The sequence below is a fragment of the Aricia agestis genome, chromosome 6 (assembly GCF_905147365.1).
Source record: "Aricia agestis chromosome 6, ilAriAges1.1, whole genome shotgun sequence".
NCBI classification, from domain to species: Eukaryota; Metazoa; Arthropoda; class Insecta; order Lepidoptera; family Lycaenidae; genus Aricia; species Aricia agestis.
In genome coordinates, this window is record NC_056411.1 from 14,887,101 (window position 1) to 14,912,644 (window position 25,544).

General features: G+C 35.9%; 2 protein-coding genes and 1 long non-coding RNA gene across 3 annotated transcripts in view; 2 read left to right on the forward strand and 1 right to left on the reverse strand.

The window, feature by feature from the left end:
* Positions 1-25,187, forward strand: part of LOC121728319 — a 29,705-nt gene extending 4,518 nt beyond the window's left edge. Inside the window, exons 2-3 of the long non-coding RNA XR_006035779.1 lie at positions 12,689-12,696; positions 25,177-25,187. This is a non-coding gene — a long non-coding RNA (uncharacterized LOC121728319). The remainder of the gene's footprint in view (positions 1-12,688; positions 12,697-25,176) is intronic.
* On the forward strand, positions 670-10,070 carry LOC121728316 (septin-1). Its single transcript, XM_042116470.1, has 12 exons — positions 670-827; positions 990-1,056; positions 2,430-2,622; positions 2,820-2,950; positions 4,009-4,136; positions 4,326-4,443; positions 4,526-4,612; positions 6,679-6,839; positions 7,166-7,267; positions 7,601-7,691; positions 8,050-8,154; positions 8,868-10,070. The coding sequence occupies exons 2-11, from the start codon at positions 1,036-1,038 to the stop codon at positions 8,134-8,136; spliced, it is 1,119 nt and encodes a 372-aa protein (XP_041972404.1). The 5' UTR covers positions 670-827; positions 990-1,035; the 3' UTR covers positions 8,137-8,154; positions 8,868-10,070.
* On the reverse strand, positions 13,445-20,730 carry LOC121728318 (pupal cuticle protein-like). Its single transcript, XM_042116472.1, has 3 exons — positions 20,609-20,730; positions 14,372-14,621; positions 13,445-13,977 (listed from the first exon to the last, which is right to left on the reverse strand). Exons 1-3 carry the CDS (start codon positions 20,618-20,620, stop codon positions 13,583-13,585), a joined length of 657 nt encoding a protein of 218 aa, XP_041972406.1. The 5' UTR covers positions 20,621-20,730; the 3' UTR covers positions 13,445-13,582.
* Positions 25,188-25,544: the final 357 nt, after the last annotated feature.

A 25,544-nucleotide genomic window follows, 5' to 3' on the forward strand; every position in this document is an offset into this window, starting at 1 on the left:
TGGCAGAATGCGCGATCCGCGCCGCCATTCGCGGCGCGCTGTCGCGCGCGAGTGTGGATCGACAGTGAATCGAGCGCAGTCACGAACGTGCCGCGTCTTGTCTTATCTAAATAAATTGAAAATTACGTCGTGCGTGTTTCGAAAATGTACCAATTATAACTCAAAAGTAAACAAAACACATGGAATCTCTTACCACATGTCTTGATTGCAATAAATACCTTGACTATTTTTTCGATTATTTTTTCGAACAATCTGGAAAAAACCGAATTTTCGTCATAGCTCAGGCGAAGAAAGAGACAGCGATACGATTCGACGTTTAAAAATAGAACTGTCTCTTTTATGTAAATGGTTTTTTGTATCTTTTGTTTCACTTATCTGTCAAATTTGTCAATGTTTGCAATTTTGAATTTGAAAATTGTTCGGAAGAGATTTAAGCTGGAAAATAGTATGGACGTAACATATCTGTATAAGTAGAACATCATTGCAGCTAATATAATTTCATAATGTCAATTGATGATTTCTTAAAAAGAACCCTTAGTCCAATGACCAATGACTGGTAGTATTTTTGAAGAGAAATCGATTTTTGTACTTCATATTTTGTCATCGAACTTCAGAAAAAACACTAATGTCAACACATACGTAGTATCTCTTCTTAGTCTGTGGTCAACACCCAGTCGTGACTCGTGTACATCCCTAGTTGTTTTAAAATGCCGATTGTCGATGAGCATTGAGCATTGAAGTGATAATTTTAATTACCTACTCTGCATTCCCTAAAGTTCTTGCTGCAGTGACTTAAATTAAATGCATATTAAGCACAATTGTTCAAGGTATTGAGGCATTTGTTTAAACAAACGGAATAACGATAAAATCTAGGCTTAATCTTGATGTTGTCGTGAGTCAATAAGTTAGGAATATTTTGGTAATCGTACGTTTTTCGAGAGAAAGGAGTGTCTTAGTGTGGTCTTAGTAAAGTTTTTGTGTTATTCCAGATCCAAAAGTATCTGATTGTGTCAGGAAATACCACCAACAATCAAGATGTCCAGCGAAAACAAAAATGTAAGTATTTCTGTTCCTTGGCATGAATTAGGACACAAACTCGTAGTATTAACAAGGAAATGAATATCGTAACATACTTTCTAGGAACCGAACTCTAACAAGTATTTATATGTTACACACGAAATTGTGTTTAATCATGCATGCAACTGTTGAAATAGAACTTGATACAGTTAGCGACGGAAGTATGTCAATGTTTACGCATTCCAGTCGTATTCAGTAGTCAGTGATTCATTATCAATTGAAACTTTTCACTTACTATAAAACAACAGCAAACTTATAATATGACTCATGTTAAACAAGAAGTATTTGACCATTTCATTACTTTATGACTAAAATGTTGGTAATGCATTGGTGTGTGCTTATCTTCTTTGTCTTGAGATTGAAATCTTGGATAATAACTAAGTATATTGTAATTTAATGTTATTTAATGTAATGTAAAATAACCCTCCATTTGGTGCTGACGAGTAAAATATGTTCTACATACTTCTATTTTGTTCATGGAAAGCTTATTCCGACTGACTATATCACTTTTGAACCTTGTAGGTAAAGTTTCAAGTTTTATTTGTGGTACAATGTTGTTAACTGTACAGTACACGCTACAGATAAGGATTTCACTTACTTCTTCCCTCCTATGACTCATGCATTTGTAAATATAGTTAAGTACAATAATTTGATCTTTGATCCTATCCCACTGAGTTGCTTCTTGAATTCTTGATGTCATAATGTATAATTTCCCTTACAAAACATAAAACAAAACTTGGCTTGCTCTTGTAGCATGTGTTACAAAAAAGCCCTTGTTTTTTTGTAAACACATGTTTTAAAACTGGATTCAGTTATGAATTTAAAACAAGTATATAATAGGATGCAGGGAATTGATTCTTATTAGGTTCAATATTTATTTATTTATTTGTTTTGGAAAACCAACAGCTTATGTTTTAAATAATAAAATAGAACCAATACTATATAAAAAGAAAGCCAATAACAGGTTTTTCACTATTAGACAAATATAACATAGTTAGCAACCTCACAGTATACACACAATTTTATCCACTGATATAATATTATATCCTTATTATATATATTTTTTTTTACTTATTTAATTATTTATCTATACAAAAAGTACATAAAAAGTTAAATATAAATTTTGGATATAGAAATCCTATCAGTCACTTACTAAAAAACCTCTTATTATAATCCGATCGAAATTTAGTACTTTTGGTACTTTTAGTACTTTTGGTATTATAATAACTTTCATATTAATTATTATTACTAGTCAATAATTAGTATATTTTCACTTAAAATTATTTTTACCGTTAATAGCAAAAGAAGTAATTTAAAAATCATGAATCACATTTTATTCCATTGATTTTCAGTTTTCGAATCTAGAAACACCGGGCTATGTTGGTTTTGCCAACCTTCCAAATCAGGTGCATCGTAAATCTGTCAAAAAAGGTTTTGAGTTCACATTAATGGTGGTCGGTGAAAGTGGGTTGGGCAAATCCACACTGGTGAACTCTCTATTTCTGACTGACTTGTATCCTGAGAGAGTCATACCTGATGCTACTGGTTAGTATACATAGTTGACTATAAATAATTATTTGAAGAATTCTTGATATGGAATCAGGAAACTACACACAACAGAAAAAAGCAGATATATGAATACTGTACAGAAAAACTGTCATAAAACTGTATTGCTAATAAACCTTGGTAGTCTTCAGACAAATGATATTGTGGTGATATAATGTTGTAACTTATTTTTACAGAGAAGACCAACCAAACCGTAAAATTAGATGCATCAACTGTGGAAATTGAGGAAAGAGGAGTAAAACTCCGTCTGACTGTGGTGGATACGCCTGGCTATGGAGACGCCATTGACAACACTGACTGCTTCAGGGTAAGTATGTCATTAGTAAAATATATTTTTCCATGAGAGGAACATTTATACGCAGATGGAAATCCTACATAACTATGTTGGGTTATGTCAAGTCAAAGTGGTCAATTGCATTTATTTAAATTCACACACCATTGTTATGGTAGAATATACAGAATTATTATGATTTATTACTACCTTTGTCCTGCATTCCTATGAATATATAATTTTAAAAAATAGTTATAATCTGTTGCTTATTTAAATCTGAATCAAATTAAATAATATTACTATGTTAAATATGTCAGCAATCAACATATTGCGTAAACTATTGTGTAGTAACAAAGAGGATAATGACCTATAATATGTATAATAATAATGTGATAGTCCCTTCCTTATAGATAAGGACTATTTTAATTGAAATTGTTATATTGTAATGAACATAATCAACATAATACAAGTATGAGAAGTATGTGTATAAGGCTATACCTTATGTATAATTTTCCTTTATGTGCTATACTTTAATCTCTTACTTTGTATTTTCTCCAAACTGATGATTATTTGTCACACTTGTAGTAGCAGAAGTAATTTATATCCCAGCAATCTTTTATTTTATGTAAACACATACTTTACAGTATGCATTAAAAATGGCAGCAGAAGTAATTTATATCCCAGCAATCTTTTATTTTATGTAAACACATACTTTACAGTATGCATTAAAAATGGCAGCAGAAGTAATTTATATCCCAGCAATCTTTTATTTTATGTAAACACATACTTTACAGTATGCATTAAACATGGCATTATGGAATAGTCTAACTGTATGTATTCGGTTGTCTGGAAGAAACTGCTTAAAGCAGTAAGACCGCCTTTTTGCACAATTTTGTAATTTTTTTAATACCTTTTTTGTTGTTGTTATTTCTTTTGTTTTTTTCTCTTTTATGTGTTTTGTCTTTTCTTTTGTGTGTGCAAATAAAGAATTTATTATTATTATGTTATAGCAAATGTTCAATAATAAAATAGTGGGAGAGTCACATTAAAATTAAATAGTTGATAAATGATATCACGCTCTATTTATGTTTTAGTCAATAATTCAATACATCGATGAGCAGTTTGAACGATTTTTGCGCGACGAAAGTGGACTCAATCGTCGTAACATAGTCGACAACCGAATTCACTGCTGCTTCTATTTCATTTCCCCATTTGGACATGGGTATGTAGTAACTAATATAACAGTGCTTGATATTACTTAATCCACGGCTTCTATTTAGATTCTGATTTCCAATTAATTTATACAAGACCCTTTTCAAGTCTTATTTGAAGTATAAATATTTTAACTTCTTTATTTTGTATAGAAGTTTTCATTGCTTTATGGACTTATGCTTTAAAAATCGTGTTCCAGACTGAAGCCACTGGACATAGAATTTATGAAACAATTGCACAACAAGGTGAACATAGTTCCAGTCATTGCTAAGGCTGATTGTCTCACTAAGAAGGAGGTGCAGCGTCTTAAGACCAGAGTAAGTACTTTGGCATATTCTGATACATTTTCAGTTTTTCACCATTAAAAAAATGTGATGAACAATAACATTCTTGTTTTAGGTTTTGGAAGAGATAGAAAGAGAAGGTATCAAAATCTACCCACTGCCTGATTGCGACAGCGATGAAGATGAAGACTACAAGGAACAGGTTAGCAGACATTCCTTACAAATATTTTAAACCAAACCTGGTTACTGCACGGTAACTTAGCAGTATGAAACTGTCACAAACAGATGTGAGATGTCTAAAAGCCAATTTCTGGTGCTCTTTGTCTTCAGTTTATGAGCCTGTCAATACAAAGCTAGGATCACCAAACGATGTAGCTAAAATAATAGACAGAATAAGACAAAAACAGTGACAACATCTGAAATGATAATCTATATATTAATATGTGAGCGAAAAACTTTGTATCCCTTTTGACGAAAAATGGGGTAATGTAGGTAAATGATTTCATTTACCTACATTATCCCATTTTTTGCACAGCTATAGTTTATATGGTGAAGGCTACGAATAATAAAAACTAAGGAAACATAACTCCCATACTTCAACCGTTTTAAATTTGGCTCCTTTTCGAACACTAAAATATGACAATTCAGATTTTCGCCAAGGTCGTATCCCTGGTAACGTATCATAATATTGTGCGCCGGCCTGCGCGGTTATTGTCATTGTCATAGTTATGAAATAATAATTGTCAAAAGCGGATAGTATTATGCAGTATACACCAAGCACATCTACTATCACGAAGAAACGAGCACATAATTATTATTTTAAAATCAAACGTTTTCCTCTGATCCTTAAGACATCGATAATAATTATAATATACATGTAATAATCATGAACAAACGTTGTACGACTTGGGCGAATCTAAAACTGTCCGAGCATCTAGAGAAGACGTTTTCAGATTACAAAAATCTATGTGCTAAATTATTACAGAATTGAAATTAAAAACTTACGTAAATTTTGTACAGTTTATAACTCACAATTAATATAATTAGAGATCGCCCAATGGTCGAAATTCGACCTTAGTTTCAACGACATTAGGACTACCTATATTTTGTAAAAAAATATTGACTATCATATTTTTTTTCAACTCTTCTTCTCTTCTTCCTATTTCAAGTCTTTGGGACTCAGCTGATCTCAGACTGGTTGTGTAAGCATTGTCTAATAGCATCTAAGATTCAATAAAAAAAACTATAATCCAATTCCAATTTGTCACCTTGTTGTCAACAGACTTCAAACATAAATAAAATAGTACAATTCGTATGTATAGGCTTGTCACTCAAAAATCTGTCATTTTTCCCAGTGTGTGTGTTGTAGTGTGTGTAATATTTTATTTGTTAAAAAAATGTATGATAAAAGCATAATTTCAAAATAATATTAGCTCGATGCACTCCTTCACCATATAAACTATAACTGCGCAAAATTTCATTCACCTACGTTTCCCCATTTTTCATCAAAAGGAATACAAAGTTTTTGGCTCACGTATTAATATATAGATATTTTAATAACAGTTAGCAGTTTTTTATTTTTGTTCATTTATAATATTAAAGGAAATCGAAAAATTACGTTCGATCGACAAAAACAAGTATTTCCTTTAATATTATAAATGAACAAAAATAAAAAACTGCTAACTGTTATTAAAATATCTATATATTAATACGTGAGCCAAAAACTTTGTATTCCTTTTGATGAAAAATGGGGAAACGTAGGTGAATGAAATTTTGCGCAGTTATAGTTTATATGGTGAAGGAGTGCATAGAGCTAATATTATTTTGAAATTATGCTTTTATCATACATTTTTTTAACAAATAAAACATTACACACACTACAACCCACACACTAGGAAAGATGACAGATTTTTGAGTGACAAGCCTATTACATAGGAATTACATATACTCTTTTATTTATGGTTGAAGTCTGTTGACATTTGGCAACAAACAAGTTGACAAATTGAAAATGGATTATAGCTTTTTTTTATTGAATCTGAGATACTATTAGACAATGCTTACACGGCCAGTCTGAGATCAGCTGAGTCCCAGAGACAAGAGTTGAAAAAAATGATAGTCAATATTTTTTTACAAAATATAGGTAGTAGTCCTAATGTCGTTGATACTAAGATCGAATTTCGACCATTGGGCGATCTCTAGTAACAATAAAACTACACTGTAACAACGTTTGTCAGATCACCAAGTTAAAATATAATATGGTTACCGCAGGTCCGTCAGCTAAAGGCGGCGGTGCCGTTCGCGGTGTGCGGCGCGGGCCAGCAGCTGGAGGTGCGGGGGCGGCGCGTGCGCGGCCGCCTGTACCCCTGGGGCGTCGTCGAGGTCGAGAACCCCGAGCACTGCGACTTCATCAAGCTGAGGACTATGCTCATGTATGTTATCCACGATTAGCCTCAATATCCTTCGTCGCGTATCAGTACAGGCGTCGGCCTGACCGAGCATTCTATCTCGCTCGTTTTTGCCAAATAGCTTTTCGTTTAGTATTTGCGTAGTAGCAAGTCCCTCCGTCCTCGGGCTACCTGAAATCTTAAAAGGGTTTCGTGCTTAAATACCGCTGTCGATCCTGGCGACGCAGGGGTTATAGGAATATATGCTGGGCCAAAGCCCGTAAGTACTTAGTTGAGCAACATATATATTATGTTTATCAACTTTCACTGGGACTAACCATTTATGGTAATGTATAGTATTTCTTTCACAGCACGCACATGCAAGATCTACAAGAGGTCACGCAAGAGGTTCACTACGAAAACTACCGGTCCGAGAGACTCGCGCGCAACGGACAAGTTCCCAAGCGACATACGTGAGTTGTCATTAGTCCTGTATATTTTGTTACATGCGACCTTTACACGTTAGCTTCTAATGAACCAATACAAGCAAACATGGACAGGGGCTTTAGTCTATAATTGCCCATAATCGACGTTGATTGTGATTTGCAGAAGATAGCTTCGTAATCATGGTGGCATTCATATTATCCATTACATGTGATTGTGACGTCACATGCTTAAAATTATTATTTTGGCTCACTTGAACGTTTGCTATAATTTAGGGATCATTATTCATTATTGACTACTTAAAAATACCTATAATATAACTTGAATCATCCATAGCAAATTTATATGATTTGTGTTTTTAGCTCAACTGAGAGCGGCCTGAGCGAGACAGACTCTAACGGCGTCATGAACGGCTCCAATGAGGAGGAGCGCGACAGAGCACTGCGGGAAAAGGTGTGTGAAGTCTCAATGAAATTCACTATAAAATATAACCTTATTATCTTCCCTGAGTATATCATTGTTATTTTTGGGTATTGTAGAATTTTGTTTTTCATAAGAAAAAGTTCAAGGCGAATCGTAGCAGAAAATTTCATATAGAATATTGAAATTTGTATGAAATTCTATCCTTCGTTATTTTAATTTCACCTTCCACAATGTATGTTCTTTTAGTTACGCCTTCTACAATTAATATTATATACATGATGGCAGTGGGCGCTGCCTGTTTGGGGACCGGCGTGAGAAATTTACACATTGAACAACCTGTAGCAGAAAAGTATTTTTGAAATGAAAAGTATTTTTTAAAACATTGCAGGAGGCGGAGCTGCGGCGCATGCAGGAGATGCTAGAGCAGATGCAGCGCCAGATGCAGATGCAGGCCGCCGCCAACACCGGCGCATAGTGGACGGCCACGCCACAGGTGAGGGTCAATTTATACTAGCGTAGAGTCGAAGCGCATCGAAGAGAATTAACAAAAACCGAACATAACAAATTCAACCTTAACTCCAGAGCGTATTAACTCCAGTATAATTTTTAACCTTGTTGTTAATGAGTAAGGTAGATAAAATATGATGAACGATATCACCTAAAAGCTTACTCCCGACTGATCTTTAAAGATAAGTCGAGAGTAAGCGAATCGGTAAAGTTCGATTAATCAAATCAATTTGATGTTGGTAGTTTTTGGTCGTGAGTACCAGTAGGCCTACTACGAAACTGTTTTGAGACTCAAACAATCGGACAAGAATGCTGCGTCCTGCTCTAACAACGTCATTTCACGTTTGTTAGAGTAGGACGCGTCATTCTCGTACGATTGTTTGAGTCTCAAAACAGTTTCATGGTACAAGCCCTGAGTCGTATGTAGTATACATCGCAATCTAATAAGATTCAGAAATCATATGAAAATGGCTACGTAGAACGTACGAATAAACTACGAATGGCTAGAAAAATAAAATATTTGAATGAATGCCTGGATAGGCTCCCGTGCCATAACAGCTTCTCATTGCTCTCGACACGTATCATAAACCATTAGATTCGATTTAGTTGTCTATGTCACACAAGCTGCTTAGATTGTTATTTTCAATTATATATAATGGTTTTTATTTATTTAGTAATAAATAGTTGGTCTTATTTCAGTTGGATGCGGTTCAACTGTCATCGGCGTGCGGCGTGTTCGGGCGACTACTGCGGGCGCTGCCCTCCTGCGCCGCCGAGACCTAAGTCGGTATTGCAGATTGCTCTCTCACTCGTCTCTATACGTTACTAATGCCCAGTTTCTGAGTTTTTAACTGGATCTATTCACTATCGCTTTTGATTGGCTCGCGTAAAATTAACCAATCAACAACGACAAAAAACAACAAATCAAAAAAATTCAGAAACCAGACATAAGTTGTACTTAAGTTAACCTCAAACTGGTAATGTAAGGTTATGTTCTCAGATGAGTTTACCGTACACACATGACAGACAATACTTAGATTTTGCTACGCGAAGAATGTTTTTTTTTTTGTAATTTTACTATGATGTTGTAGCTAACGTACAGCCAAAAATAGTGTTCCATAATATATTGACATAATATTTTCTAGATATCACTGCGATATGCAAACTTCTAACAAATACTTAAGAATAGCACCTTTGTAAAATCTCCCATTTAAAATCTCGGTATTGTAAGCACGCCAAAAGATCTGAGAGTATACTTTTCGTCTCGAATACTTATATAAAAAAAAAAAGATACATACAGCCGAACGTATAACCTCCTCCTTTTTGGAAGTCGGTAAAAACTGTAAGTTAAGTTTGAAAGATTGAAACAAAAATATTTTATTGTATTCATGACATATCTATTCCTATATGTTCCTATATCAAATGTATTATATAATTTGCCGTTTAGTATTATTTCTATATTATAATATTTTCGTGTACCATCGTCATCCTATATCATAATATTTTAAAAGCGAAGTATATAATGTGAAAGTGTATGTTAATATTATACTAACCTCCTTTTTCTTTTCATTGACTATAATAGTCTTTCTCCAAATTGAATAGGACATAAGTTTAAACTTGTAGTTTCAAAACTTCTATCTTAGTCTGATAATGATGGATTATTGAAGAATCTTGCATTACATAAAGTATAATATGTAATGCACTAAATATTACCTAGCAAAATGGAAAAATAAGAACGTAAAAACTCGGCCGTCTTGTAGCCTCTACCTTAGCTATTACAGGTTATGGAATAATCGTATGTCCATGAAAAAAACCGAGTATTAATACAATAACAAGTATATTTAAGCATAAAAAACAAGGTAGGCCTGATTTTGATCATGTTCGACGGCCGGACTAAAAACAAAGTTTATCCAATCATATTACTCAAAAATACATAAAGCATCTAGTTACCTAGTATATAATATTCTAATATCCATGCTTTTAATGGCCTAACTATAACACAATAAAATAGAATAATAGTGTAAGTGAGTTTGCAATGATTCAACGTTTGGTGGTGTCATAAGATATGATACGCAATGTGCAGTATAGATTTTATATATAGAAAAATATATTATTGTAGAGGTATATTACAGTTTATTTTAAATCCGAAGACATACCAGACAAGCCAGACCTAATTTTTAAAGCATTTTTCTTTTGGCCAATATGTTTTGACGCACACGATAAATAAGTTTTTTACTGGTAATGTTAGCCGACTCATACTTTTAAGTGTAAAAATGAAGAAAACAATATGAATGAATCTTATTCTTAATCTCAATATATTGTGCCATCTTGACTCTGATTTAAATCAGAGTTTTAAATTCTTCGTGACATTACTCGATCTGTATTATTGTAATGTATTATTTTAGTATTGGACTGATTTTGTATCACTTCGTATTCCTTTATTCAAATTAGTAATTATATTTTGACTTATATTATAGTTTTAAGAATGTTTAATCGAATGTAATCTTTTATAATTATTATTTTATGTTAAATTCATCTGTTCGTGTATTATTCGTTTTATTATTATTCGACATTGTATTAATTGGTAATTCGGTTTTAAAGACTTAAAATTAAACTGCCTTCAACTAAGATTAAGACAGGACTTATCCGATTTGATTTCTTTGTCTTATACATTGCAAGAGCTATGTATAAGAAAAAGCTAAATAACGGTCATGAATGACTATAGTGCGCGCGGAACTAGTTGGCCGCGCCTTAGGTAGGGACAGGGGTGAGGGGGCGGGTTGCTTGCTGCTCGCAACGCACATGAGATTAGACAGTGACCACCAATCTCGAGATATCGTGAACAATAATTATTCAACTATAGTTTGTGCGTTTTATGATGATATGCGTGACACATTATAATTGACAATTTAGTAGGGAAGTTACCTAACAAAAATTAATCGATAATTTAAAAATATCGAATCGCTTCGTAAAGGAATTGCAATCGAAATTACCGATTTCGTACTGACATTTCAGTGGTGCCGGCGATTTAAGATGGCCGCCCTTTTTTATCGATTTGATTTCGATTCAACAGTGTCAATCTCTATTGACATAGGTTCCGTTTCATGCATCTGACAATGTTCAAATGTTTTCGTAACAATAATTTTATACTCCTATTTCACAGTTAATAATACAAGTTTTCTTGTAAAAAAAAACCGTAGCAAGGAATATGAGAACTGTCACCCATATCATCTTTGAATGCACAAACTGTATTGAAAATAATAAATTAAAGACAATTGATCAGTTTTATAATCTAAATAAACTATAGACATCGGCTTTCCGTTTTTTTAAAAAACGTACGCACTTTGAATATTATTTCATTAGATTGTCTCTTTATCGGCGGACTCATCTTTTTATTGCAATCTCTTGTGCGTTTTGTCCAAACTAGCCAGGCAATTTAGCCGAAACTTTTCCGTTTTCGCTTCGTTATTGAATCGCCGATCAAAATGTATGAAATTGACATAAGTCGAGTCGAACGTCAACGTCATATTAACGAACGCTAATGGCAGTTCCATACATTTTCATCGGCGATTCTATAACGAACCGAAAACGAAAAGATTTTGGCTCACTCCCCAGAACTGTCAAAATCAAGCGCCCCGCCTCTCCGTCCCACCGCTCACATACCTAAGGCGCGGCAAACTAGTTCCGCAGGCACTATACTTCCATCTAGGTATGTAGTTATGGAATTAGTCTTATGTCTGTTAAATGGCTCTTACAACTTATAAGACAGAGACAACTAGATTCTATATGGATTACTTAGCCTTGTCTTAAACTTCGTTTATAAAGTGGCAGTAAGAGATTATGAAGACTAGAATATAAAAAACATTAGTTGGAAGTAGAAGTAATTCCATGTTGGTGCATTTATCGCATAGAGTAAGATGAAATTTAACATTCTTAACAAAAGACTATAGAATTTTGCTAGATTTAGATCAGAAAAACGAAATTCGTTTAGGTAGGATTGGTGCCAAAGTTTCGACTAAAATGGTTGAGGATTGTGAAATATCAACGAAAATACTAACTTAGTTTATCACACCAATACCAAAATTATCATCTATTCAAAATCTATCTGAGTATGTAATCATATTTTTGTATTAAAATAAAAAATGTATAAATTATCCAGCGTCTTTCAATTGTTCCTAAAGTCCTACTATACGTATAAAACTTTTACTTTAAAGTTTTTTTAATGTTTAAGCTTGAGATAGCAAAAATTAACACCAACACCCTACTGTTTTTCAGTAAGTTTAGCTATAATTGAGATTGGTTTTTAAAGTCCTCCGTTACTAAATACCCTCTCTTTATATAAGAGACTAATAAGAGACTGTGTTTATGCTAAGCCTGGTAAAGTCAGTTTGCAGACCATTCTGAATTTCGTTCATTTGTCACAACGTCAGTGCTTTTCATCTTATGTGAACTTTTAGTGGACAATATTTTTATTATCATTGTACTACCCGTGCGCCTAGCAATTAGCATGCGTCAACGAGAAAATTTTGTCTATGATGTTTTCTCGATGTTTCATGGTTTGTCTCCTCATCTCTATTGACCCTAACATGACAACACATTTTTATCGAGTTTTGCGAAATTTTGACATTATGAGAAGAGTAGTTTCAACGAGATCTCGACAGTGAGATATCTCGTTAGACACAATATGTTAGACGCACTGAGAACAGGTGGTGGTTTTAAGTAACATATTAATAACAGTTACTGTAATATTAAGTTTTTTCTAATTGAATATACTTACATAAGTAAATACTAACAGTAAACATAATAAGAGAGTTCCTAAAACAAGTCATGGTCAGCCTATTGCGAAATAGTTGTAACGCCTACAGAAGAAGTATACAGATTCTAGACCATTAAAATATAATAGTAAGATCTACTTTTAGTGTGGGTATAGCCTAGGTGACACCGTGTAATGTGTATTTAGAACCTTTAAAATTTCATAAGAAATAAACCTACTGATATTTTTGGTGACAATATAATTACGATTCAAGAAAGACCTTGCTAGTAGTATAAAAGGTGTCACGCCTTAATTTAATAATAGCTCTATTTTTTGCATATTCAAAGGTATCATAGATATATATCTATTTTTTGCATATTCAAAGGTATCATAGATAGGTCGTATCAAGTAACATATTAACATAAGAACATAATATTTTAGTCACCAAAATAAATCGGCAAAACCTAGCCATGATTTAGATTCAAATGGAAATCGTGAAAAGGAGTGGAAAAAAACATAAAAAAACATTAAGACTTTATTCGCAAAAGTCATTTAAAGTAGTAGGCGCGTCGCTATACAGCAGTTATATACAGCTAACATTTTTTTGGGTTTTCTCGTTTTGTATAAAAATGATTCAGGGACGGAAGCGGGTCGGAGGTAGTCAGTGCCAGCCGTGAGCGCCGTGGGCGCCCCAGGGCTCCTCGGGCGCGGAGGCGGCGGCGTGGGCGGCGGCGGCGTACTGCGACAGGTGAGCGGCGCGTGCGTGCTGGACCTCGGGCGTGTCCACCACGTACTGGCCGTCGTGGGTCAGCTGGATGTGGGCCTGGGGGCCGGTCCACTTGTGGTAGCCGTAGCCGGCGCCGTAGCCCGCGCCGAGTCCCGCGCCGAGTCCGGCTCCGAGGCCGGCGCCGTGGTAGGGCGCGACGGCGGCGTGCGAGGCCTGCGCGTGCGCGGCGTTGTGCGCGGCGATGTGGGCGGCCTTCAGGTGCGCCACCTCGGGGGTGTCGATCACGCGACCGTCGTGCGCGAGAGGAGCGGGGCCGTATTTGTAGAGACCTGTATAAGAGTAGTGGATATTAAAACCTAGAAAATTGTTACATTACAGATTTTTTTAAAGTCCTGATTACGGTGGTTACTAAAGAGACTTGTAAAATTTTCAACGTTGCTTTTAAATTCTATGTTTGCATAAGAAAAGAACATTCTCCTGCGGCGACGCTCTCATAGAGTGATATTCCTGTTCTATCTCTTATTTTCGAATATGTAGCCTAAGACATTCACAGAGGTCGTGACTTTGATTACAAAGAGGCGAAAGAATTCGCCATTAGGCGAAAGAATTTTTAAAGTAGGTTCCTTGGATCTAGAGAGTCCAGAGTCTATTCCCTAGTCCCTACAATATCTCAAACTCCCAAACTTCTCTTCATAATACCAGTATCTATAGATTTCAACTCACCAGCAGCGGGTGCGCCGTAGTGCGCGCCGGCGGCGTACGCGGGCGCGGCCCAGCCTCCATGAGCGGCGGCGGGGGCCCAGGCGCCGTGCGCGGAGGAGGCCTGCGCGTGCGCGGCGAGGTGCGCGGCCTTAGCGTGCGCCACCTCCGGCGTGTCCAGCACGTGCTGGCCGTCCGGGCTGAGCTGGATATGCGCCGGTGGGCCCGCGTAGTAAGACGCGTGCGCAACGCACAGAGCGGCCGCTAGTACAATCTGGAATGGAGTACCACCATGTTACAAAGTCAAGGTATGTATTTAAAGATGTTTGGATGTCTTCCTATATTTATTGAGACAATTTTTGATGTCTCGAGACCGGAATCAGAGAGATTTAAGTTTTTCTTAACTTTAACTTAATGAACATTTTGACTCTGTTAGGTATGGAGTCAAATTCTCACAATATTAGTGAGTTCGGGCGCTTGTCTATTTCATATCTTGATTTATCATCACGAGCAGACGCCAGACAGTAAAAATGAACCATTTAAACGGCAACAGTTTTATAGGCACTAAAATAACCATTCGTCAGATTTGATTGAGGATTTAATTGGCGAGATTAGTTAACTAGATCAAGACAGTATCGCGTTCACACGGGCGTCATGTTTACAAATGTACAATTATGTCTAATTTTCATGATGCAACGCGCGGTGTGAACTGTGATGATAAAAACTGATTGAGCAACTGAACTTGTTACATACACCGACGAGCTTATTAAGTAGAAAAAACATTAGGGGCCTGATTACACCTACCGAGTAGACTGGCGAGACAGTGATCTTGGCCAACATTGGGCAGTAAGTGACTCGGTAGATGTAACATGGACTTACTCTCTTTGCCTCTATCACTGGCGCACAAATACGGTATATTGTTTACTCAAATTAGCAAGACCTATAACAATGTTTGCCTAAAAGAATATTTATTATGGAATATCATTAGATATATTCCTTACTTTATATCTGTGATTTTTTTTATTAAATAAGGGGGCAAACGAGCAAACGGGTCACCTGATGGTAAGCAACTACCATCGCCCATGGACACTCGCAACATCAGAAGAGCTGCAGGTGCGTTGCCGGCCTTTAAGAGGGAATACGCTCTTTTCTTGAAGGTTTGCAGGTCGTATAGGTCCGGAAATACTGCTGGTGACAGTTCATTCGAGAGTTTTACAGTGCGCGGCAGAAAGTTACGCGAAAAACGCACTGTGGAAGACTGCCACTCATCAAGGTGATGAGGATGGTGTGTTTTTCGCGTGGGACGATAGCGAAAAGTTGCAGGGGGTATGATTCCGAACAATTCCTCAGCGCACTCCCCGTGATACAACCGATAGAGGATGCAGAATGAAGCTACATCTCGGCGTAACTCCAGGGGGTCCAAGCTGTTTGAAACACTATGGCAGTCACCAATTCGAGCAGCCCTTCGTTGGATACGATCCAGAGGGAGCAGTTGGTATTTTGGCGCCCCTGCCCAGAGGTGAGAACAATATTCCATATGAGGCCAAACCTGCGCCTTGTAGAGTTGTAGGCGTTGGTCCGGACTGAAGTACTGTCTCGATTTCAACAATAAGATCACCGTGTTACGATTAATATAAGGTAATGCAACATTTACATCGATTACTCAATTAAAATGCCTCCATAAAACAATTACAAAAGATATGAACGCATTGCTGAACGAAAAATTTAACAGCCATTAAAACTATTTCATATCTCTCACGCCACTGTAATAATCGAAGACTTACGTGGATGAAGTGGGTAACTAATAATTTGAAAATTGATTTTTTGAAAATTAAAATCAAACAAATGTGGATTTTATGTACAGCCAGATGATGAAGTAGGTAAGTTACAAGGTTTGTTTGAATTAAAGGTAGGTAAGGACAAAATATAATTGCATCTATGTTATAAAATATTAGTTACACATCTACATCCACTTACGTCTTCAATCGTAAGCGAGAAACCGAGTTAAGTTATGTCTGAGATATAATTAAGATATCAAACCGTATTTACATTGTAATTAACTACGGTCAAGCTATCGTGGCTGCAGCTAGAGTTTCAATTATATTACACCAATAAAATGCGAAATTACTATAATTTAGTGTTTTGTAACTAAACAATGAAAGTTCAAGTATGTAGAGCAATAGATATAGAGATCACGTAATGGCAATAAATTCGAGATATATACGATTTATTTAATAGCATTAAGTATTTTTAGTAACTATAGGAGACCTATCACGAAAATACTGTTTTAATCAGAAAAGAAGTGGCGACAATTTATCCAGTTAATAATGGCGGAAATCTTTACATAGGAGTAACGGATCCACTATACATATAGGTATTACAGAAATTAGTGTGTCTGTCAGTCTTGTCTCTACACGGATTAACTACTGCATCGATTTAGATGAAATTTGGTATGATTGGCTTTGCGTACCGGGAAAGATCATAGCATGGGTTTGATTTTGGAAAATGCACGGTTTCCACATGATGACGAACCTCGGCGTAAAGAAGTTGCTTGAACATCTAGTTACAGTATATCAAAGAGTTCGATAGATCTTTTTGCACTTGTGTCTTGTGTAAGGTGTGTAATACTATTGTCTGTTATTGACGTGTTGTCGTTGCATGTAAATCAGAAATCGATAATAGAGGGGTATGTCCAACGGCGGATGTTGCCGTAACTATCGAAAGTGTAGCGATGGTTGAGTAAACTTGGACGTTTGTGTAAAATATTGTATGTGCGAAGAAATTGATTGATGGGCAGATGACGGACTAACGTTATTTCGTCGCATTATGTGAAGTCAATATTAATCGCTTGAGATAGCCTGGCCAAATTACGTATTTGCCTGTTAATCAATTTCTCAGTTATAACACTAATGTATTATTATTATAATTGATTTTATTAAATACTCGTTTATGTTATAATACTTTAAAACAAAATCTTCGGAATAAATTACGCAACTACAACGTAAGTATTCATTAATAAATTAATGTCCGTGTGACTTATAGTACTTTTAATGATGTCATTTGTAAACGGTAACAGGCAATAAATCGGGTGGCCCGTAATCTTAACAATCAGATAATAAATATCGGCTCTATAGTGCTCCGATTCCTAGGAGTGGTCCGCAGCTCCGACTGACATTTGGAAATGTTACGGAAAGGTCCCGTATCCTTGTACAAGAACACACCTTTTATAATCTTAAGGTATACTATTTTCTATAAATAATGTAGTTTCGATCGAGTCCGGATTTTACTTATTTTTTTACTAGATGACCCGGTGAACTTCGCATCACTTTCCCCCTAATAGTAATCTTGCCTAGACTTCCACAAACATACCAAAACTAAAATTAGTCAAATTCAGCCGCTCTCGAGTATCAGCGAGACTGACAACATGTAAAATTAATTTTTATTTATATAATTATTTTACTGAAAATCGTAGTAGAATAATGTCGGTGTCGTTTTCGGTCAACGTACCTACACTAGCTCAACGAGTCTTCTATTCAACTTACCTAGACTATGTACTGGTTAAGGTAGGGTCTGGGTTAATTTCGTGTGTTCACATTTAATAAGCACTCCCGTTGATTGTATGTCTAGAACTCTAGATTTGTAAGTGTAGTCTAGACAAAGCAGGTGTATACTTAAGCCTACATTGGCACGTTGCAAAACTCATTTTGCAACAGTTCAGAATTATACAGTGAATTGGTGCATTGCACAGGGTTACTGGAACTAGTGGTTCGGATTCCATTGTTACCAAGGAGCTGGCCTGATGAAATAGAGAGAGCTATGTGTTAGCGCCCTTAGGGGCGAGGTCTATTGTGTTTAGATAAATATAACAATGACTATCCGTACTAATATTATAAATGAGAAAGTGAGTCTTATCTGTCTGTTAACTCTTCACGCCCAAACCGCTGAACCGATTTTGCTGAAATTTAATACTTTTTAACACGGAAAAATGTAAGGTTCTCACGCTATTAACAAATCATCTAGTGTTATAATAAAGCTAAAATCGAGAAAAATCTATAAAGAGGTATCCATACCAAAAAATAATTGAATATTCCTAAAAGTTAAAAGTATGAAGCTTACAAACAAATTGACAATTTCAATTATTTCATACTGCTATTAGTCACGTCTCGTAACGTCTCGTTTCGATTGATTCCTATAGGTATGTATAACAGCACTAAGGTTTGGGATGCCCTTTGTTCTGCTATACATACTTACCTAAGGGTCAATGACAAATGTGTAACAAACTTTTTCATGTAAAATTTCATACGGATTTTGAAATTCCGCCACGCTCGAGCGCCACCTAATGGTCCGACCAATTTGTGGTCGATATTGCACGAATCGAAAGTTTGACATGACAAAACTGCAATTCCACATTATTCTACAATACATTATTATTGCTCTGATGTATTAACATCATTGCAGATATGATTTATCTGGAAATAATCGTGCTCTTTATGTCGCATTGGACGCGCCTGTAAATCTTAGTCTGAGCTCATAGTTTAACAGTAAGTATAGTCTGAAGCATTATAATTATAGATTTGATACGTTCTTAATACTTTTCCTATATAAAATTTCCTGACTTTTTATTTACTCTATTTTTGGCTTTAATCTATTGTAAAGTCCCTACTACACCCTAAGATTCACTACGCCACTGATTTAATCAAAAGAAAATGTTCTCTAATTCTGCAGAAAAATTAAAAACATAGGCGTATAACTATCGATGAATTAGACGTATGGCGTCAGCTCTACAGCTACGGCGATCTCTGTAACTCTACGCTATTCGTTTCTATTTCTATGAAACTTATCCATACTAATTACTAATATTATAAATGCGAAAGTGTGTCTGTCTCTGTCTGTTATCTCTTTACGTCTAAATTGCTGAACCGATTTTTCTGAAATTTGATATTGTGTTTGTACTCAAAGTATCCGAGTCCCGGGAATTGACAATAAAAATCTTTTAACCGGGAAAAATAGACCGTTTATTTTCCCGCGCGATAATTTATTTCTGACAAAACCGAGATGCGGGCGTCATCAGGTTTTAAAAGGTAATTCAAATACTCATTTCTTTGAGTAGGTAAGTAATAGAAATTAACACTCCTCAAAACGTCAAAATCTAATCGCAATGCATCAATTTGAGCCTGTGCGCAGGAAAGCGGTGGGCGGGAATGTTAATGTTTTAATTATAATGCATTGTTCTTAGGGTCCTTGACACGAAATTAGGAAATGTGGGATTAACATGCCTAGTTCCTTGTGCTATTAAAAAACTTTACAACAATAACAACACGGAACTTGCGTTTAAAGGTATTTTTAATTTGTTGGGTTTTTCACTTACTTCCAAAATTAGGTTCCATGTACCTTTATATTTTTACTGGATATAAATACTTTTTCTAATAATCTAACGTTACTTTTTAGTTTTTAGTATTTTATTTCCAATAATTTTAAAACATAGAGTTACTGCTGTGATTAATCATAGCATAACATCTTTTATGCGTTAGCTACTATTATGTAGTAGGATTTAAAGTAATTGAAATATAGATATTGAAATAATTTGTTACGTAAATATAAATTAAAAAAGCGTTCCATAAGTAGCGCATTTAAAATGATTATTTTTGAGTGTGCGTGCTAATAACAAATTGTTCACTAAGTTTTAATAATCAATTCATTCGTTTTCTAATGAAAACTTTTAACATTTTCCACTGGAAAACTACAAATAATATTACTGGTAATCACAAGTTTTTATATCCAAAATTAGAAACTATAGCAGCTTATAAAGCTCAAAAGTTCTCGGATTAATATTTATCGTTAGCTTAGTATTTAAATAAAGTTTAGTAGATTATAATTTACAATCTGACAAAACGCGTTGAAAGATTGACACGATTAGGCGGAGTTAATAAACAGCGATCTGTATCATTACCTAACGCGTTATTTACTGAATCAATTTACAACCCAATGTTTATCATTACGCCCTCATTATATACCCCACTCGATTGAGATAAACCGTGATTTGTTAACTATCACTTACATAATCGTTTAACTTGGTTTAGTTTTCATTAACATACTTAATTTTACGTGAGTAGAAATGTGTTGTTTTTAAAATGTTATAATTTGCAACTTATATGAGTTATTGTTTTAGTAAATTTTAAAAATGTAATATTTTTAGTAAATTAAAAAATATATAATTTTTTGAGAAATTAAAAAAATATAAAATAAGATTTTGAAACTCACCAGAGACTGCATGATTGGATATTAATACTAGTTTTTGGAGATCTCAAACGAACTGACTAAGCGCTGCTGGGGGTTCCAGTACTCGCCTAGAGAATTCCGTCTAAGCGTGTGTTCACTGTCACCTACACAACCTGAATGTGGATTGGACACGGGCCGCGCCTTATATATGCGAGCGCCGGTGGTAAGGGGAACGATTAGCGCCGCGGTTAGAGATGCGGCAGAGGGTGAAGCGCTGAAACTCGCGGAGATGTGTTGCTGAAACATACAGAGGGATGTGTTGCTACTTGCTGCAAAATACATAGCGGTGTGTTGCTGAAAGTTTCGGTGAGAGTTCTCTTTGAAAGTTATAGAGGGTGTGTTATTGAATCTCACGGTGAAATCCGTTGCTAAAATATACGGAAAGATACTGTGTAGTTGTCATTTTCGACGACAAGTGCTGTTGAAACCTACAGCGAGATGTGTTGCTGAAACTTACAGCGAGATGTGTTGCTGAAACTTTCGACGAGATTTGCTGTTGAAACTTTCGACGAGATATGCTGTTGATACTTTAGACTAGATGTGCGGCTGAAACTTTCATCAAGATGTGTTGCTGATACCTTTGGTGAGAAGTGTGTAAGTTGTAACTGAAACTTACAGCGAGAGATGATGCTGAATAATTCATATTATAATTAAATTCTTTATAGTTATAGCGATAGCCTAAGTAACTTGTTTAAAATTTGTCGATCGACTAGAACTTGCTTTTAAATGAGACAACTAGACACATAGGTAGTATACAGTATGTTGCTGACAAAAGCGATATTAAAGTTGTGAAATTTCCCAGCGGAATCTTGATGATAACTGAAATTTGAATGATATATGACTTGAAATTTTTGTAATGAATCGTCAAAGCGGTATTAAATATCTTAGTTTTTTAAATTTTGATAATTGTAAGAGCTAATTAACATAACAATGACTTCAGCATCCAACGCTTGTTAAGACGCGCTCAGTGTCATACCGATAGTAGGTAACCATCCTTGATTGATGGCGAGATAACACTCTTGTCTATGTTTAAATTAGCATCACTAATTGATTATCGTTTGTTTGAGTCATGCGTAGATTAAGTTTTAAAACATCGGAAGCTTTAATAGTGCTTTCGAGACATTGACTGGACTACTATCTCGCCAATTATAGGGAAGGTAAATGGAGCAATAGAGAATATTGCGCAAAGGTCGCAGTACAGGGCGCTACTAGCACACTGCACATACAGTAAACAATCCGACATGTTGCATACGTCCAGAATATTGACAGTAACGTTGCCAAACGTCGATCTTTTTTTTATGAAATAAGAGGGCAAACGAGCAAACGGGTTACCTGAATGGAAAGCAACTTCAGTCGCCCATGGACACTCGCAGCATCAGAAGAGCTGCAGGTGCGTTGCCGGCCTTTTAAGAGAGAATAGGGTAATAGGGTAGGGAAGGGAATAGGGGAGGGTAGGGAATTATATAGGAGAGGATAGGGAAGGGAAAAGGATAGGAGATCGGGCCGCCGGTAAACTCACTCACTCGGCGAAACACAGCGCAAGCGCTGTTTCACGCCGGTTTTCTGTGACCGCGTGGTATTTCTCCGGTGTTTCTATGCTGGTACTGCATCGAGCATGTGATACATCCTATGACCAACATTAAAATATTTAAAGGTGCTATTCAATATAATTAATTAAAATGGAACTGAATCGATGTCCTAGAAAATATTCTACTCATAGGTGCAGGAAGGGAAGCGAACTTTATTCTTATTCCATCCGCGTAACTTAACACAATATAGTGGATTTATTAAAAGTTTTGAATTGAATACAACTGAATCGATTCTTATCATGTGTGTGTTAAATTTTACTATTTCAAATTAAATAGTCCATTTTGGCTTAGGTAGTCTATAAGAAACTAACGTATTTATTACGTATAACGCGGATATTACGAGAAAACTATTAAATTATAACTATCTTACTTGTATACATTTGTATATTTTCTGATATTAGTATTGAAATTTAGCGACCTATGGACAGTTGCAATTCAACTGGGACGCTAATGTAGTGCGAAGTGTATCATAAACAGTTTTATAATAAATTATTGGACAGGTGACGACGTTGAAGTCTTTTCTATGGCCAATATTTTATGCTAATTATAACCAATAAAACGTTTAAAATAAAGCCTTTCTATGAGTGTATTTTAACTATAATTGTGTTATTGATAAAGATTTTTGTTCCGTTTTTCCGTTTTGTAGGTCGTGTTTTCGTAAAAAGAAGCAAATAATAATTATTGACGCTTTCAGGGGCTCCTTTAAAAAGTCTATTTAGAAAAATGGGATAACTTTAAGAAATGAGATATTCATTATCTTATTAAGTCCTTAGTGTTCTTAAAACAATTTTGGGCTGTCCATTAGGTACTCATCAGATTCATCAGATCGAAATCAATGGATTTTAAAATAACGTTAATTATGATACGACGACGTTGAACTCTTTTGTACTGTAGAACGTACCTATTGTAAGATCTTACCAACTCACTTGGATTGAAACGTGACAATTTCCGATTTTTTTTTTCAAAAATTGCGTACGCCCTTAGCCCGGGCGCGCACTAGCGGCCAAGCCGCGGCGGCCGGGCCGCTGCGCCCATCGAGATATTATAATATACCTTAGTATGAAACCGCCATACATGACGCGCACCTGGCCGCAACGCGACCAGCGGCCACACCATACTTTCGATGGCCGCCGCGACCTGGCCGCTGCGGCCTGGCGGCCTGGCCGCTAGTGCGCGCCCGGGCTTAATGGCCACCGTATAAACAGTTTCATCCTACGGAAGATATCCATTATACTGCAATGTTTTCACGCCAGAGTCAGCACCAGCATGAATTTTTTCCCTAAAATCTGTTAGTGTTTTTATTCTATAGTGTAACTGTTAAATTTTTTTAAATTATTACAATAGAAATAGATGTTAGTGGAATGAATAATCATCATTATTAAAAAGAGTACGCGTATATAAAAAGTACAAAATAATATGTACTTTCAAAACTACGTTGAATATGCATAGCTCTGATTAACAGTAGGTACACATCTACAAGAATTTTACATTTTCCAAGCATTGCATCATTTATTGTTAATTAAGAACATGTTCATGATATTTGGTTGTGTAAGGAATGTCTATAACAATGATACTATATTTTTCAATTTAAAAATGAGTAGTCTATTTTAAGGTTTTAGGAAGTTTCCAAATAAATTGTAACTTAAGTAAGTATTATAGTTCTTTAAAGTTAGGTCCTAAAAGGAAACATGACATAGGAGATGTTTTAAAACTCTAAATTTTGTGGTCCTGGCCGTGACGTGGGAGAGCCATGCTTCGGCAAGAATGGGCCGGCTCGACCGGAGAAATACCACGGGCTCACAGAAAACCGGCGTGAAACAGCGCTTGCGCTGTGTTTCGCCGAGTGAGTGAGTTTACCGGAGGCCCAATCCACTACCCTTTTCCCTCCCCTATTTCCTTCCCTATCCTCCCCTATTGCCCTATCCTCCCCTATTACCCTATTCCCTCTTAAAAGGCCGGCAGGCGGCAACGCACCTGCGGCTCTTCTGATGCATGGGCGACGGAAGTTGCTTTCCATCAGGTAACCCGTTTGCTCGTTTGCCCCCTTATTTCATAAAAAAAAACACGCTCCGTCCTTAGTAGTCGTCGTCTCTAGTGTGTGCGGAGGCTTGATTATCACACAACCTTGACCGCTCGAAGACGCCTCACACACTGACTCATTACAATGCTCCTCTTCGTTGCAGTAACAGTTGCGATCTTTTTTTCCACTACAATGATTGCAATTAAACATACCAATTAATGGCATAATACCTGAGAAAAAAACCAGCCCAAAAATCTCAAATTAGTATTTTAGTAGTTGCGTATAACATACCAATTAATGGCATAACACCTGAGAAAAAATCCATCCCAAAAAATCTCAAATTAGTATTTTAGTAGTTGCGAATAACATACCAATTAATGGCATAACACCTGAGAAAAAATCCATCCCAAAAAATCTCAAATTAGTATTTTAGTAGTTGCGTATAACATACCAATTAATGGCATAACACCTGAGAAAAAATCCATCCCAAAAAATCTCAAATTAGTATTTTAGTAGTTTCTGCGGAAGTGCGGAGTATTTCTGCGGAAAACTTGAAAAAGGAATTTCGAAATATGTTAACGGAGCTACCTAATAAGTAATATTAACCATTATAAAAAGGAATTGTTAGGCAATTCTCTATTATAATACTAATCAATTATATAAAACCCTTCGTATGACGAAAATAAATAAGGAAGACATTAAAATAGTCGATCTGAATTCGATGTAGAGCGGTGGTGCGGGTGACGCAGGTTTCCGCGGTAATGACCCAGTGACAACTGGCGACGCATTTGCGTGTCGGCGCGTAATGCGCGTGCGCACTACGCGATACTAATTTACTGTACGCACCTTGTAACTGTGGTTTTTCGATGTTTCTCGAATCCATATTTCCATACTAATATTATAAATGCGAAAGTGTGTCTGTCTGTCTGTTACCTCTTCAGTTCTTCACGCTCAAGCCGTTTAACCGATTTTGCTGAAATTTGGCACGGAGATACCTTGAGTCCCAAAAAAGTGCATAGGATAGTTGGACGCTGTTAAGCATTCGTGTACTAACCCACACAAAAATTACGTATTGAGTTATGAATGCAGTTATGTTCTGTAGATGATTTAGAACAAGACTGCATTCAAAATTTAACAACAAAAAAAAAATTGTGGGTTAGGACACTAATGCTTAACAGCGACCAGTTTTTATCCCGAAAAAATGTATGATTCCCACGCGATAAACGAATTTTGACGCAACGGAGTTGCGGGCGTCATCTAAAAAGTACATATAAAATTATTTGTATCAAAAGTAGTTTGGTTACAAACA

What these genes read in the sequence shown, in the direction of transcription:
- LOC121728316 (XM_042116470.1), top strand. Translation starts at nt 1,036, where the DNA reads ATGTCCAGCGAAAACAAAAAT. An exon ending in TGTCCAGCGAAAACAAAAAT is followed by an intron (nt 1,057 to 2,429) that starts GTAAGTATTTCT and finishes ATTGATTTTCAG; the next exon opens with TTTTCGAATCTAGAAACACC. An exon ending in ATTTCCCCATTTGGACATGG is followed by an intron (nt 4,137 to 4,325) that starts GTATGTAGTAAC and finishes ATCGTGTTCCAG; the next exon opens with ACTGAAGCCACTGGACATAG.
- LOC121728318 (XM_042116472.1), bottom strand. An exon ending in CTACGGCGCACCCGCTGCTG is followed by an intron (nt 13,978 to 14,371) that starts GTGAGTTGAAAT and finishes ACTCTTATACAG; the next exon opens with GTCTCTACAAATACGGCCCC.